This window comes from Nomascus leucogenys, chromosome 23, assembly GCF_006542625.1.
Source record: "Nomascus leucogenys isolate Asia chromosome 23, Asia_NLE_v1, whole genome shotgun sequence".
In the NCBI taxonomy this organism is placed as follows: Eukaryota; Metazoa; Chordata; class Mammalia; order Primates; family Hylobatidae; genus Nomascus; species Nomascus leucogenys.
In genome coordinates this window covers 22,358,790-22,372,182 of record NC_044403.1, presented here as the reverse complement: position 1 = coordinate 22,372,182, position 13,393 = coordinate 22,358,790, and the positions used below count along the sequence as shown (strand labels likewise).

The following is a 13,393-nucleotide window of genomic DNA, read 5'->3' as shown; positions in this document are numbered from 1 at the left end:
ACAAAATGTGCTCCAAATTGTTCCTTACGTGATGAAGAGATAAGATCATTCTTAGCTTGTTATTACTTGCTGCTGAATTTGTTCATGGATATATTTACACAGATGGCAACTGGAACATATTCTATAACAGTAAGAAGCTGAAACCACCCTCAGTGGCCAGTGACAGAGATTGGTTAAAGAAATCACGGTGCAGCCACATAATGGAGTAGTATAAAATCATAAAAGCAAACAGATAACCACTGAAGAGATCTACTTAGCTTCATAAACTCATGTGGAAATTTTCAAAGAAATGTATTTTTTAAGTGACTAACATATATACCTGCATATAAAGTATGGTATTAGTTCTGGGGGGAAAATATTCTAGTTGTCTATGTACACACAAATATTTCAAGGAGAAGATGCCATAAAGTTAACAGTGATAGTTTTCTGAAGGAGGGAAGGCAGGTAAGATGAGTTATGCCTTTAAATTTAGATTCATATTGTTCCATTTCATTAAGTATTTTTTGTTGGCTTAATCATGTACACATTGAAAAGTAAGAATTTAAAAAATGAGACACCATTTAGCTGCTGAAAGTTCAGGGACCACTTGGCAGGAATACTGGAGTAGAGAGGCTGGTGAGAGGCAGGACTGAGCAAACACTGCTCAGGTGAAAACTTTAAATGGGAGGTCTCTGAGTTTGTGCACAGGAAACAGAGTGCCAGAGAGAACATGGTACTACTTCCTCATTGCCAACACAATTTAAGACAGACTATTTGGAATGTTGTTTCTCAACATCAGAATTCCTTAAAGAGTTTATTACAAATATAGGGTCTTGTTACCCATTTCCAGAATATCTGAAAACAAATCTTTAGAAATGGGTTCTAGGACAATACAATGTCAATGGGCTTTTAGCTGATTCATTGGCACAATAAAGCTGGAGAACTGTAGCAATTAGAGCACCTGGTGAAGAATAAACTGGAATCATACCTGTCATCGAATCCTAGATTACTGGGCAGGCTGTCCCTGGGGAGGTCCGGGTGGTCCGCCCCCTTGAGCAGGGGGTGGTGGTCCCTGGGGCTGTCCAGCAGGAGGTGCCTGAGGCTGCTGGGGATTGCCTCCTGCTGGGGGTGGTCCTTGTGGCTGTCCTGGAGGAGATCGGCGCCTTCGGGCCTCGTCACCTTCTTGTGGGGGTGGTCCTTGTGGCTTTGGTGGAGGTGGGGGACCTTGAGGTTTGTCCTCTTGTGGGGGTGGTCCTTGTGGCTTTCCTGGAGGAGATCGGCGCCTTCGGGCCTCGTCCCTTCTTGTGGGGTGGTCCTTGTGGCTTTGGTGGAGGTGGGGGACCTTGAGGTTTGTTGCCTTCTTGTGGGGGTGGTCCTTGTGGCTTTCCTGGAGGAGATCGGCGCCTTCGGGCCTCGTCGCCTTCTTGTGGGGGTGGTCCTTGTGGCTTTGGTGGAGGTGGGGGACCTTGAGGTTTGTTGCCTCCTTGTGGGGGTGGTCCTTTGGCTTTCCTGGAGGAGATCGGCGCCTTCGGGCCTCGTCGCCTTCTTGTGGGGGTGGTCCTTGTGGCTTTGGTGGAGGTGGGGGACCTTGAGGTTTGTGCCTCCTTGTGGGGGTGGTCCTTGTGGCTTTCCTGGAGGAGATCGGCGGGTGTCGCTTCTGTGGGGGTGGTCCTTGTGGCTTTGGTGGGGTGGGGACTTGGTTTGTTCCTCTTGTGGGGGTGGTCCTTTGGCTTTCCTGGAGGAGATCGGCGCCTTCGGGCCTCGTCGCCTTCTTGTGGGGGTGGTCCTTGTGGCTTTGGTGGAGGTGGGGACCTTGAGGTTTGTCGCCTCCTTGTGGGGGTGGTCCTTTGGCTTTCCTGGAGGAGATCGGCGCTTCGGGCCTCGTCGCCTTCTTGTGGGGGTGGTCCTTGTGGCTTTGGTGGAGGTGGGGGACCTTGAGGTTTGTCGCCTCCTTGTGGGGGTGGTCCTTCTGGCTTTCCTGGAGGAGATCGGCGCCTTCGGGCCTCGTCGCCTTCTTGTGGGGGTGGTCCTTGTGGCTTTGGTGGAGGTGGGGGACCTTGAGGTTTGTCACCTCCTTGTGGGGGTGGTCCTTCTGGCTTTCCTGGAGGAGATCGGCGCCTTCGGGCCTCGTCGCCTTCTTGTGGGGGTGGTCCTTGTGGCTTTGGTGGAGGTGGGGGACCTTGAGGTTTGTCACCTCCTTGTGGGGGTGGTCCTTCTGGCTTTCCTGGAGGAGATCGGCGCCTTCGGGCCTCGTCGCCTTCTTGTGGGGGTGGTCCTTGTGGCTTTGGTGGAGGTGGGGGACCTTGAGGTTTGTCACCTCCTTGTGGGGGTGGTCCTTGTGGCTTTCCTGGAGGAGATCGGCGCCTTCGGGCCTCGTCGCCTTCTTGTGGGGGTGGTCCTTGTGGCTTTGGTGGAGGTGGGGGACCTTGAGGTTTGTTGCCTTCTTGTGGGGGTGGTCCTTGTGGCTTTCCTGGAGGAGATCGGCGCCTTCGGGCCTCGTCGCCTTCTTGTGGGGGTGGTCCTTGTGGCTTTGGTGGAGGTGGGGGACCTTGAGGTTTGTCGCCTCCTTGTGGGGGTGGTCCTTCTGGCTTTCCTGGAGGAGATCGGCGACTTCGGGCCTCGTCGCCTTCTTGTGGGGGTGGTCCTTGAGGCTTTCCTGGAGGAGGTGGGGGACCTTGGGGCTTGTTGCCTCCTTGTGGGGGTGGTCCTTGTGGATTTCCTGGAGGAGAAAGAGAGAAGAGAAAGACAGAGTAAAAGCCCACACAAGATTCACTGAAGAGTTGCAGTAAATTTTTATCAGCTAGGGTAACAAGCTGAGTGGGAAAATGCACAGAAATGGGACCAAGACACTAATTTCTTTGCATTTTCAGTGAAGACATAGAACTCTGGAGTGGAAAGCTGGGGAAGAACAAAGCAGTTGAGGGTCTCTCAGTATAAAGAAGCGACAGAATGAGGATGCTGCCCATTTGCCTGTCATCTCCAAACAGGCACTCCTGGCCGGGGGGATGAGGAAACCCACTCCTGTTGTCATCTAAGCCAAGCATCTCTGCCATTCAATTTGGTGGCCTGCTCATGATCCCCAGCATCAAGGTTGCATGGAGATTGCTTATATTATCTGGGGCAGTAACATTAATCAATTCCTGAAAGGAAAGTTTTGATAAGAAGACACTGGAGAACTGATCCATTCATAAGCAGAAAAAGACAGTCAAAACAGATTGAGAATGAATCGGGATTTACCTGATATTACGGAGGGAGATTCTTCCTGGCTGACATCTAGAAGAGAAGCATAGGATGATGGGAAAAGTTACATCTCGAACCTTTCAAGACTCACAAGTGTTCTACAGGGAAAAGGGTCTTCTCACCACACCCCACGCATCCCCTAAGTTAACTCGTCAGTCACCGTCTGTGAAGCTGCTGGAAGGGGAGGAAGGTATAAGGGGAGGCAGGCTTGGTACGACAGAGCAGCAGCCATGAACTCAACATAGAAGAGCCCCCTTTTCCCCTCCCTAGCATCGCTCAAGGCTTAATGCTAATTTAGTTTACACATGCCAGGTACTTCAATGTGATATTTTGGTATTCTTATGCCCTCCATCTCCTATAAATACATTGCTTACGTACGCATGCTTTCTCAATTGGGATAACCAGAAGTAATCACTTCGATACAATTTTACCCATATCACTCCCAGCACATTGAAATACTGCGTGTAAGGGAGAGAAAAATGACAATGACTGTCTCTGATATTTCTGTATCTCTAGTTAAACAGAGACAAGTGTTCCATTCAATTCTCTGTCTCTGCGGTATCTCTGACGTGTGTTTATCGCCATCATCGATGCTGATCCACTGTACAGCAAGGCCACCATCATCCCTGCGTACTTACTGAGATCAGTTTAGGATCTTCACAGCTGGACTTCCACGAATCTGCCTTGCGTTCTCTACTGCATCCTTCACGGCACGGTTCTACCTCTCTATAAATGCAAATCTTACCTTCTCGTTCCCCTGGAACAAATTCTTTATTGGATTTCATTGTACACCAAATAAATGAGAAACCCTTAGTGTGGAATGAGGGCACAACAGGTCTCCTGATCCTAGGCATGAAAACTCTGCAGCCCCATCTGTGTTTTCCTTCTCCTCTCTTCCCCGTAATTACCATTATCGCCTCCTAAGCCCCAAGCAGAGTCACCACATCTTCTCCCCCTTCCATTTTACCTTCATTTAAGTTGTGAGCTGAGCTCAGGGCCAGCAGGGCCACTGACAGCAGAATCCACAGCATCTTGCAGGAGGCTCTGGAGTTGCTCCCGACTCTGTGCTGGGAGGAGCGTGGCAACTCCCTTTATAAAGAGGAGCAGAACAATGGCACCTTTGAGCTCCACCCTGGGTGGGCCTCATCACCTCAGAGACTGGGTTCTGCTTTGCTCACTGCAGGTCAGGTGTATCCCTTATTTCTCTTTGAGACTAGCCCAGAGGTATGAGTTGGATAGGATATGTTGTTAGTGTCTTATTTCCAAAAGGTACAACTATGACTTGAACAATGGTTTTGAAGGAACTGTGTCCAAGCCATCAGCACTGTGTCAAAATTGAACTTTTCATTAGAGTTTCAATCTTTTATGTAAGACTATTATCCGCTTTCCACTGTGCTATTTATTTCTGTTTATGTGTGTGTGAGCAGCGATGCTACAGCCAGCAGTGAAGAGGGTCAATGTCTCTGGATCTTTTTATGCCCTATTTCCATCTCTTGTGATGTGTGTGTACAGATATTTTCATATTTGATGCGATAGAGATGGTTTCTGCTATCTGTGAGATGTGTGAGGACAGCACACTCCTGTGCACACATAGATGACAGAAAGCTGCCCCGCAGCCTGCTCAGGCTATAACTATTGTTCAAGTTTCTGTGGAACTCACTCAGCTCAGGCAAGGCTTGGTCCTCTACAACACAGGAAGTCTAAAATTTTGTATTCTAAAGTATTTTTAGGGGTTATTAATGCAAAATGGACACAGAAACCACCAGGAAATTTCTAGACCTGAAGAAACTGAATACATAGTTCTGTGAGGGAGCCATGCGATGTCATGTCGCTAAAATTTCCTTCATGCTCTTCCCTTTCTCTAGAATATTCTATAAAATTCACCCACTGCTTCATTTCTTTTAGGGGTTATATCAAATTCCTGCCACTGATAATTAAGTGGCCACAATTCTACATTCAAATAAGATAATCAGATACCGCCGTCAAAGCCTCAATGGCATTGTATTGGTTTTCTTGGTTTAGTCAGTATTTGTTACCTGTTTTCTCAGATTCTTCTTCCACAAGGAGTATTTTTTCTACAATATTCTGACATGCATTCCTCCCCACGTTCTTTCTAGTACTTTTTTTCATATTTTATTTTCTGAGTCAGGCTCATTATGTGTATTTTTTATTATGTAGCTGGCTTTTCCCCATGAATTTGGTGAGATTTCCTTTATTTAATCTTCTAAGTAATAGGATATATACTCCTCACCATCTTTTTTCATTCCTGTCTGTGTAATTTCACAATAAATATTGTGTTTCCAAAAAGCCCTCTCAGAGTGCTGCATTGTCAGCACTTCTTTTAGTTGCTGGTTCTTCTCTTATATCTGGTAAATCCCTGCTCATCAGTTCGTGGAATATACGGGTTAGTCAGTATCAACAGCTGCCATTTACCACTTAGACCTTCCGTGTGTCTTGTGTAATTGTTCACATTTTGTGCATGGCTGGGGTTAATTTCAGGACAGCTTGGTTGGAGTTATGATGGGGGTAGAGAGGGTATGTGACAGTAAATCCTAAAGACAGGCCTCTTGACCATTGTGGATGAGTGGATCCTGGGCTGTGCACATGAGGGTCTGGTCTGGCCCTTCTGAAGAGTTGCGGATAATAGTACAGGGAGACTTCCTAATACAAAAGGCTTTGCTACGGATAACTTTGCCCTTGCAAGGGAACCAGGCAGACTGGTATTTTTCCTGGCATAAATATGGACGTACTTGAAAGGGGAATACATTACTAATTGGCAATTCTTTCTGGCTCTGTGGAAAGTGGATTGGTTCTAGCTGAGCTTCATGAGTTTTATCTTAGGCAGAGAGTAGTTGTTTGGTCCCAGCAGATCCCACTGTATTGCTGAGATTTGTGTCTCTGCTCTCCCAGACACTCACTGTTATCCATAGGAACTAGAGATGAGCAATCCTGACTAGGTGGCTTAAGTTAGACCATCAGGTAGCAAAGGAATGTCAGAGACAAGGAGCAACAAAGAGGCCAGGATGACATTGCCTGATTATGTCACCAACTGAGGTTGCTGCAGCCTGATGCAAGACAGACTTCCCCTTGGCAGGAAAGTACAGGAAGAGAACAGAAATGCCCCTAAAGGTCACTCATTTCAGGCTCTTTCCCTGATCTTCTCCAATGTCAGCAATGAGTAAAGTTTTTCAGGAAAGCATAAATATCAGCTATGCACTCACATTTTTTTACATTATTTACTGAAGAAAAATGGATGCCTTTTACAAACGTCATAAGATTACTAAAGAGAAATACCTCCAAAGGAAGAAAATTAAGGTTGTACTGTGGAAGCATTATGATTTTCCATTAGAACTCTCATACAAATGCCCTGTTCGATAAGAGAAATGAGCAGGAGCAAGATCGTGGTGAAGGACTCTGCTGATAAATATGCATACATGTGGACTTCAAAATCAATGAGATACAATAATAATTTGTGGTTCTTAAGCAGAAGAGACAACATCTTCTGTAAGAGATAGGTACAGGTTTATCTGTTTAATAAGTGAGTCATTGATTAATCACTTTAATGAAATCCCTATCAGCTTACCGACTTTGTACACGATCAGAAAAATATGACGGTGACATACCTTGCTTTGTATTTCTTATAAGTTGTGGTTGTACTTCTCTATGAACGGATAGGATGTTTAACTGAAAGGTGAAGAATACACTCTGACATTGTGATAACAGTGGTGTGATGAGGCTACAGGCACTTGACCTTAGGCTGATGACAAATGCCTTCTACGGCCCCAATCACCGAGGGTGGAACACCAGCTCTGGGGCCAGGACACAGGCGACATCTTCATGCAGAAGACTGAAAGTTGTGTAAGTGGTATACAGGTTTTCCTTTCTTAGGCAACTCTCTTACCAGGCTCTCTCTTGGATTTCTAGAATTTTTGATCCATTGTGATTAGAAGGATCAAATTTAGTCAATTTAAAGGGCATACACAAATTTTGTCAACGCTAATATGCCACCCAAGAAAAATGTATGTAGCATGGATTAAGGAAGTACATACAGGATCTACATTGACAGGGTTTTGTAATTAGAAAAAAAGAGGAATTAATTCCTCTGAGTTTTTTTATATAAATGCAAGGGGCAAAGCAGAACACTAGAATATGTTTAAATGGGATTATGATTTCAAGCAAACATGTTTACTCAGGAAAATATATTTTTAGTCACCTTAGCTGTTAATGTCTCAGGAAAATTTAACCTTGAGAATATTCTAAGAGAAACTTGTTCTTGTTCTCTGAATCTCATTTCCTTTCACTTTCTTGTAGAGAAATGAATGAATGAAGAGCAAGTAACCATTGGAGCACAGTAGGCAAGAACTCAGCTCTGAGAACTGACAGGCTTCCATTCCACTTACTACCTTTATATGAACCTAGGCATGCACCTAAGTCACCTCATCGACAAAATTAAGATAATAATAATAATCACACCTCCCTAATATGATGGTTCTGAAGATCGAATATCATATAGTAAATGCTGAAGAAATGTTTTCTATTATAATCAGCCTTTGCTAGGATAAATGGAAAGAATATAAATACAGTCAAATAATTGTGAAATATATATATACTAGAGAGCATCAACATCAAATAAAAATGTAAAGATGAAGATCCTACTAGTGTAACCAAAGTTTTTAGAAAAGTCAAAGCAAAGCTGAATTCTCAAACACAACCATGTTATCAGAATGGTGGGTTTACGCAATGAACACACTAAGTTGAGGAAGATTTGGCTTTCTGTTCCGTTCTCAGAGCTTCCACGTCTTCAAAAAGAGGGAGATGTGTGGGTGTGAGAGAGCTGAGGCATGAAATTCAGATCTTATTACAAGTGCCGAAGAAAATCCTAAGAGCATTTGAAGTACAAAAGTGTTATGATCTAATTCCTCCTTTTCAATGATCACTCTGACTGAGGTGAGGAGAATGGATATGGGATGTGCTGGGGTAGGAATGTTACCGAGAGCAGCTGAGGATATTAAAGTCCTTCAGGAGAGAGCATCACGGCCTGAACTATCACCTTCTAGTAAAGATTATGCAAGTGGTTGTATTTGGGATGAGTGTTGAAAGTGGAGGCAACTTGATTTGCTAAAGGGCTGTGCCTGAAGGGAGTGAGGAGTTTTGAACCACTGAACACTTGATGTAGAAAAGGTTGGGAGCCGTTATGAGAGCTGAATTGTGTTCCTAAAATTTCATATGTTGAAGACTGTTCCTTCCGCACCTCAGAATATGAACATGGATATTAGAAGGCAAGTGGAGTGCTGAGGGCTGCCACTCACGTCTAGGTGCCCAAGGTCCTGCTACAGTCCTGCTTCTGTCTTCCACCCACCCTCACTCACAGAGAGTGTCCCTTTCCACATTTCCATCACCTCTTTTTTGTTTTGTCTGGTGAGTGCATAGCTGATATTTATGCTTTCCTGAAAAACTTTACTCATTGCTGACATTGGAGAAGATCAGGGAAAGAGCCTGAAATGAGTGACCTTTAGGGGCATTTCTGTTCTCTTCCTGTACTTTCCTGCCAAGGGGAAGTCTGTCTTGCATCAGGCTGCAGCAACCTCAGTTGGTGACATAATCAGGCAATGTCATCCTGGCCTCTTTGTTGCTCCTTGTCTCTGACATTCCTTTGCTACCTGATGGTCTAACTTAAGCCACCTAGTCAGGATTGCTCATCTCTAGTTCCTATGGATAACAGTGAGTGTCTGGGAGAGCAGAGACACAAATCTCAGCAATACAGTGGGATCTGCTGGGACCAAACAACTACTCTCTGCCTAAGATAAAACTCATGAAGCTCAGCTAGAACCAATCCACTTTCCACAGAGCCAGAAAGAATTGCCAATTAGTAATGTATTCCCCTTTCAAGTACGTCCATATTTATGCCAGGAAAAATACCAGTCTGCCTGGTTCCCTTGCAAGGGCAAAGTTATCCGTAGCAAAGCCTTTTGTATTAGGAAGTCTCCCTGTACTATTATCCGCAACTCTTCAGAAGGGCCAGACCAGACCCTCATGTGCACAGCCCAGGATCCACTCATCCACAATGGTCAAGAGGCCTGTCTTTAGGATTTACTGTCACATACCCTCTCTACCCCCATCATAACTCCAACCAAGCTGTCCTGAAATTAACCCCAGCCATGCACAAAATGTGAACAATTACACAAGACACACGGAAGGTCTAAGTGGTAAATGGCAGCTGTTGATACTGACTAACCCGTATATTCCACGAACTGATGAGCAGGGATTTACCAGATATAAGAGAAGAACCAGCAACTAAAAGAAGTGCTGACAATGCAGCACTCTGAGAGGGCTTTTTGGAAACACAATATTTATTGTGAAATTACACAGACAGGAATGAAAAAAGATGGTGAGGAGTATATATCCTATTACTTAGAAGATTAAATAAAGGAAATCTCACCAAATTCATGGGGAAAAGCCAGCTACATAATAAAAAATACACATAATGAGCCTGACTCAGAAAATAAAATATGAAAAAAAGTACTAGAAAGAACGTGGGGAGGAATGCATGTCAGAATATTGTAGAAAAAATACTCCTTGTGGAAGAAGAATCTGAGAAAACAGGTAACAAATACTGACTAAACCAAGAAAACCAATACAATGCCATTGAGGCTTTGACGGCGGTATCTGATTATCTTATTTGAATGTAGAATTGTGGCCACTTAATTATCAGTGGCAGGAATTTGATATAACCCCTAAAAGAAATGAAGCAGTGGGTGAATTTTATAGAATATTCTAGAGAAAGGGAAGAGCATGAAGGAAATTTTAGCGACATGACATCGCATGGCTCCCTCACAGAACTATGTATTCAGTTTCTTCAGGTCTAGAAATTTCCTGGTGGTTTCTGTGTCCATTTTGCATTAATAACCCCTAAAAATACTTTAGAATACAAAATTTTAGACTTCCTGTGTTGTAGAGGACCAAGCCTTGCCTGAGCTGAGTGAGTTCCACAGAAACTTGAACAATAGTTATAGCCTGAGCAGGCTGCGGGGCAGCTTTCTGTCATCTATGTGTGCACAGGAGTGTGCTGTCCTCACACATCTCACAGATAGCAGAAACCATCTCTATCGCATCAAATATGAAAATATCTGTACACACACATCACAAGAGATGGAAATAGGGCATAAAAAGATCCAGAGACATTGACCCTCTTCACTGCTGGCTGTAGCATCGCTGCTCACACACACATAAACAGAAATAAATAGCACAGTGGAAAGCGGATAATAGTCTTACATAAAAGATTGAAACTCTAATGAAAAGTTCAATTTTGACACAGTGCTGATGGCTTGGACACAGTTCCTTCAAAACCATTGTTCAAGTCATAGTTGTACCTTTTGGAAATAAGACACTAACAACATATCCTATCCAACTCATACCTCTGGGCTAGTCTCAAAGAGAAATAAGGGATACACCTGACCTGCAGTGAGCAAAGCAGAACCCAGTCTCTGAGGTGATGAGGCCCACCCAGGGTGGAGCTCAAAGGTGCCATTGTTCTGCTCCTCTTTATAAAGGGAGTTGCCACGCTCCTCCCAGCACAGAGTCGGGAGCAACTCCAGAGCCTCCTGCAAGATGCTGTGGATTCTGCTGTCAGTGGCCCTGCTGGCCCTGAGCTCAGCTCACAACTTAAATGAAGGTAAAATGGAAGGGGGAGAAGATGTGGTGACTCTGCTTGGGGCTTAGGAGGCGATAATGGTAATTACGGGGAAGAGAGGAGAAGGAAAACACAGATGGGGCTGCAGAGTTTTCATGCCTAGGATCAGGAGACCTGTTGTGCCCTCATTCCACACTAAGGGTTTCTCATTTATTTGGTGTACAATGAAATCCAATAAAGAATTTGTTCCAGGGGAACGAGAAGGTAAGATTTGCATTTATAGAGAGGTAGAACCGTGCCGTGAAGGATGCAGTAGAGAACGCAAGGCAGATTCGTGGAAGTCCAGCTGTGAAGATCCTAAACTGATCTCAGTAAGTACGCAGGGATGATGGTGGCCTTGCTGTACAGTGGATCAGCATCGATGATGGCGATAAACACACGTCAGAGATACCGCAGAGACAGAGAATTGAATGGAACACTTGTCTCTGTTTAACTAGAGATACAGAAATATCAGAGACAGTCATTGTCATTTTTCTCTCCCTTACACGCAGTATTTCAATGTGCTGGGAGTGATATGGGTAAAATTGTATCGAAGTGATTACTTCTGGTTATCCCAATTGAGAAAGCATGCGTACGTAAGCAATGTATTTATAGGAGATGGAGGGCATAAGAATACCAAAATATCACATTGAAGTACCTGGCATGTGTAAACTAAATAAGCATTAAGCCTTGAGCGATGCTAGGGAGGGGAAAAGGGGGCTCTTCTATGTTGAGTTCATGGCTGCTGCTCTGTCGTACCAAGCCTGCCTCCCCTTATACCTTCCTCCCCTTCCAGCAGCTTCACAGACGGTGACTGACGAGTTAACTTAGGGGATGCGTGGGGTGTGGTGAGAAGACCCTTTTCCCTGTAGAACACTTGTGAGTCTTGAAAGGTTCGAGATGTAACTTTTCCCATCATCCTATGCTTCTCTTCTAGATGTCAGCCAGGAAGAATCTCCCTCCGTAATATCAGGTAAATCCCGATTCATTCTCAATCTGTTTTGACTGTCTTTTTCTGCTTATGAATGGATCAGTTCTCCAGTGTCTTCTTATCAAAACTTTCCTTTCAGGAATTGATTAATGTTACTGCCCCAGATAATATAAGCAATCTCCATGCAACCTTGATGCTGGGGATCATGAGCAGGCCACCAAATTGAATGGCAGAGATGCTTGGCTTAGATGACAACAGGAGTGGGTTTCCTCATCCCCCCGGCCAGGAGTGCCTGTTTGGAGATGACAGGCAAATGGGCAGCATCCTCATTCTGTCGCTTCTTTATACTGAGAGACCCTCAACTGCTTTGTTCTTCCCCAGCTTTCCACTCCAGAGTTCTATGTCTTCACTGAAAATGCAAAGAAATTAGTGTCTTGGTCCCATTTCTGTGCATTTTCCCACTCAGCTTGTTACCCTAGCTGATAAAAATTTACTGCAACTCTTCAGTGAATCTTGTGTGGGCTTTTACTCTGTCTTTCTCTTCTCTCTTTCTCCTCCAGGAAATCCACAAGGACCACCCCCACAAGGAGGCAACAAGCCCCAAGGTCCCCCACCTCCTCCAGGAAAGCCTCAAGGACCACCCCCACAAGAAGGCGACGAGGCCCGAAGTCGCCGATCTCCTCCAGGAAAGCCAGAAGGACCACCCCCACAAGGAGGCGACAAACCTCAAGGTCCCCCACCTCCACCAAAGCCACAAGGACCACCCCCACAAGAAGGCGACGAGGCCCGAAGGCGCCGATCTCCTCCAGGAAAGCCACAAGGACCACCCCCACAAGAAGGCAACAAACCTCAAGGTCCCCCACCTCCACCAAAGCCACAAGGACCACCCCCACAAGAAGGCGACGAGGCCCGAAGGCGCCGATCTCCTCCAGGAAAGCCAGAAGGACCACCCCCACAAGGAGGTGACAAACCTCAAGGTCCCCCACCTCCACCAAAGCCACAAGGACCACCCCCACAAGAAGGCGACGAGGCCCGAAGGCGCCGATCTCCTCCAGGAAAGCCAGAAGGACCACCCCCACAAGGAGGCGACAAACCTCAAGGTCCCCCACCTCCACCAAAGCCACAAGGACCACCCCCACAAGAAGGCGACGAGGCCCGAAGGCGCCGATCTCCTCCAGGAAAGCCAGAAGGACCACCCCCACAAGGAGGCGACAAACCTCAAGGTCCCCCACCTCCACCAAAGCCACAAGGACCACCCCCACAAGAAGGCGACGAGGCCCGAAGGCGCCGATCTCCTCCAGGAAAGCCAGAAGGACCACCCCCACAAGGAGGCGACAAACCTCAAGGTCCCCCACCTCCACCAAAGCCACAAGGACCACCCCCACAAGAAGGCGACGAGGCCCGAAGCGCCGATCTCCTCCAGGAAAGCCACAAGGACCACCCCCACAAGGAGGCGACAAACCTCAAGTCCCCCACCTCCACCAAAGCCACAAGGACCACCCCCACAAGAAGGCGACGAGGCCCGAAGGCGCCGATCTCCTCCAGGAAAGCCAGAAGGACCACCCCCACAAGGA

General features: G+C 46.0%; 1 protein-coding gene across 1 annotated transcript; it reads right to left on the bottom strand.

Annotated features, from left to right (window-relative positions):
- Nucleotides 1-1,154: 1,154 nt before the first annotated feature.
- LOC115832859 (basic salivary proline-rich protein 4-like) lies at nucleotides 1,155-4,004 on the bottom strand. The gene is made up of 3 exons (XM_030804332.1): nucleotides 3,965-4,004; nucleotides 3,217-3,252; nucleotides 1,155-2,698 (listed from the first exon to the last, which is right to left on the bottom strand). Exons 1-3 carry the CDS (start codon nucleotides 4,002-4,004, stop codon nucleotides 1,155-1,157), a joined length of 1,620 nt encoding a protein of 539 aa, XP_030660192.1.
- Nucleotides 4,005-13,393: the final 9,389 nt, after the last annotated feature.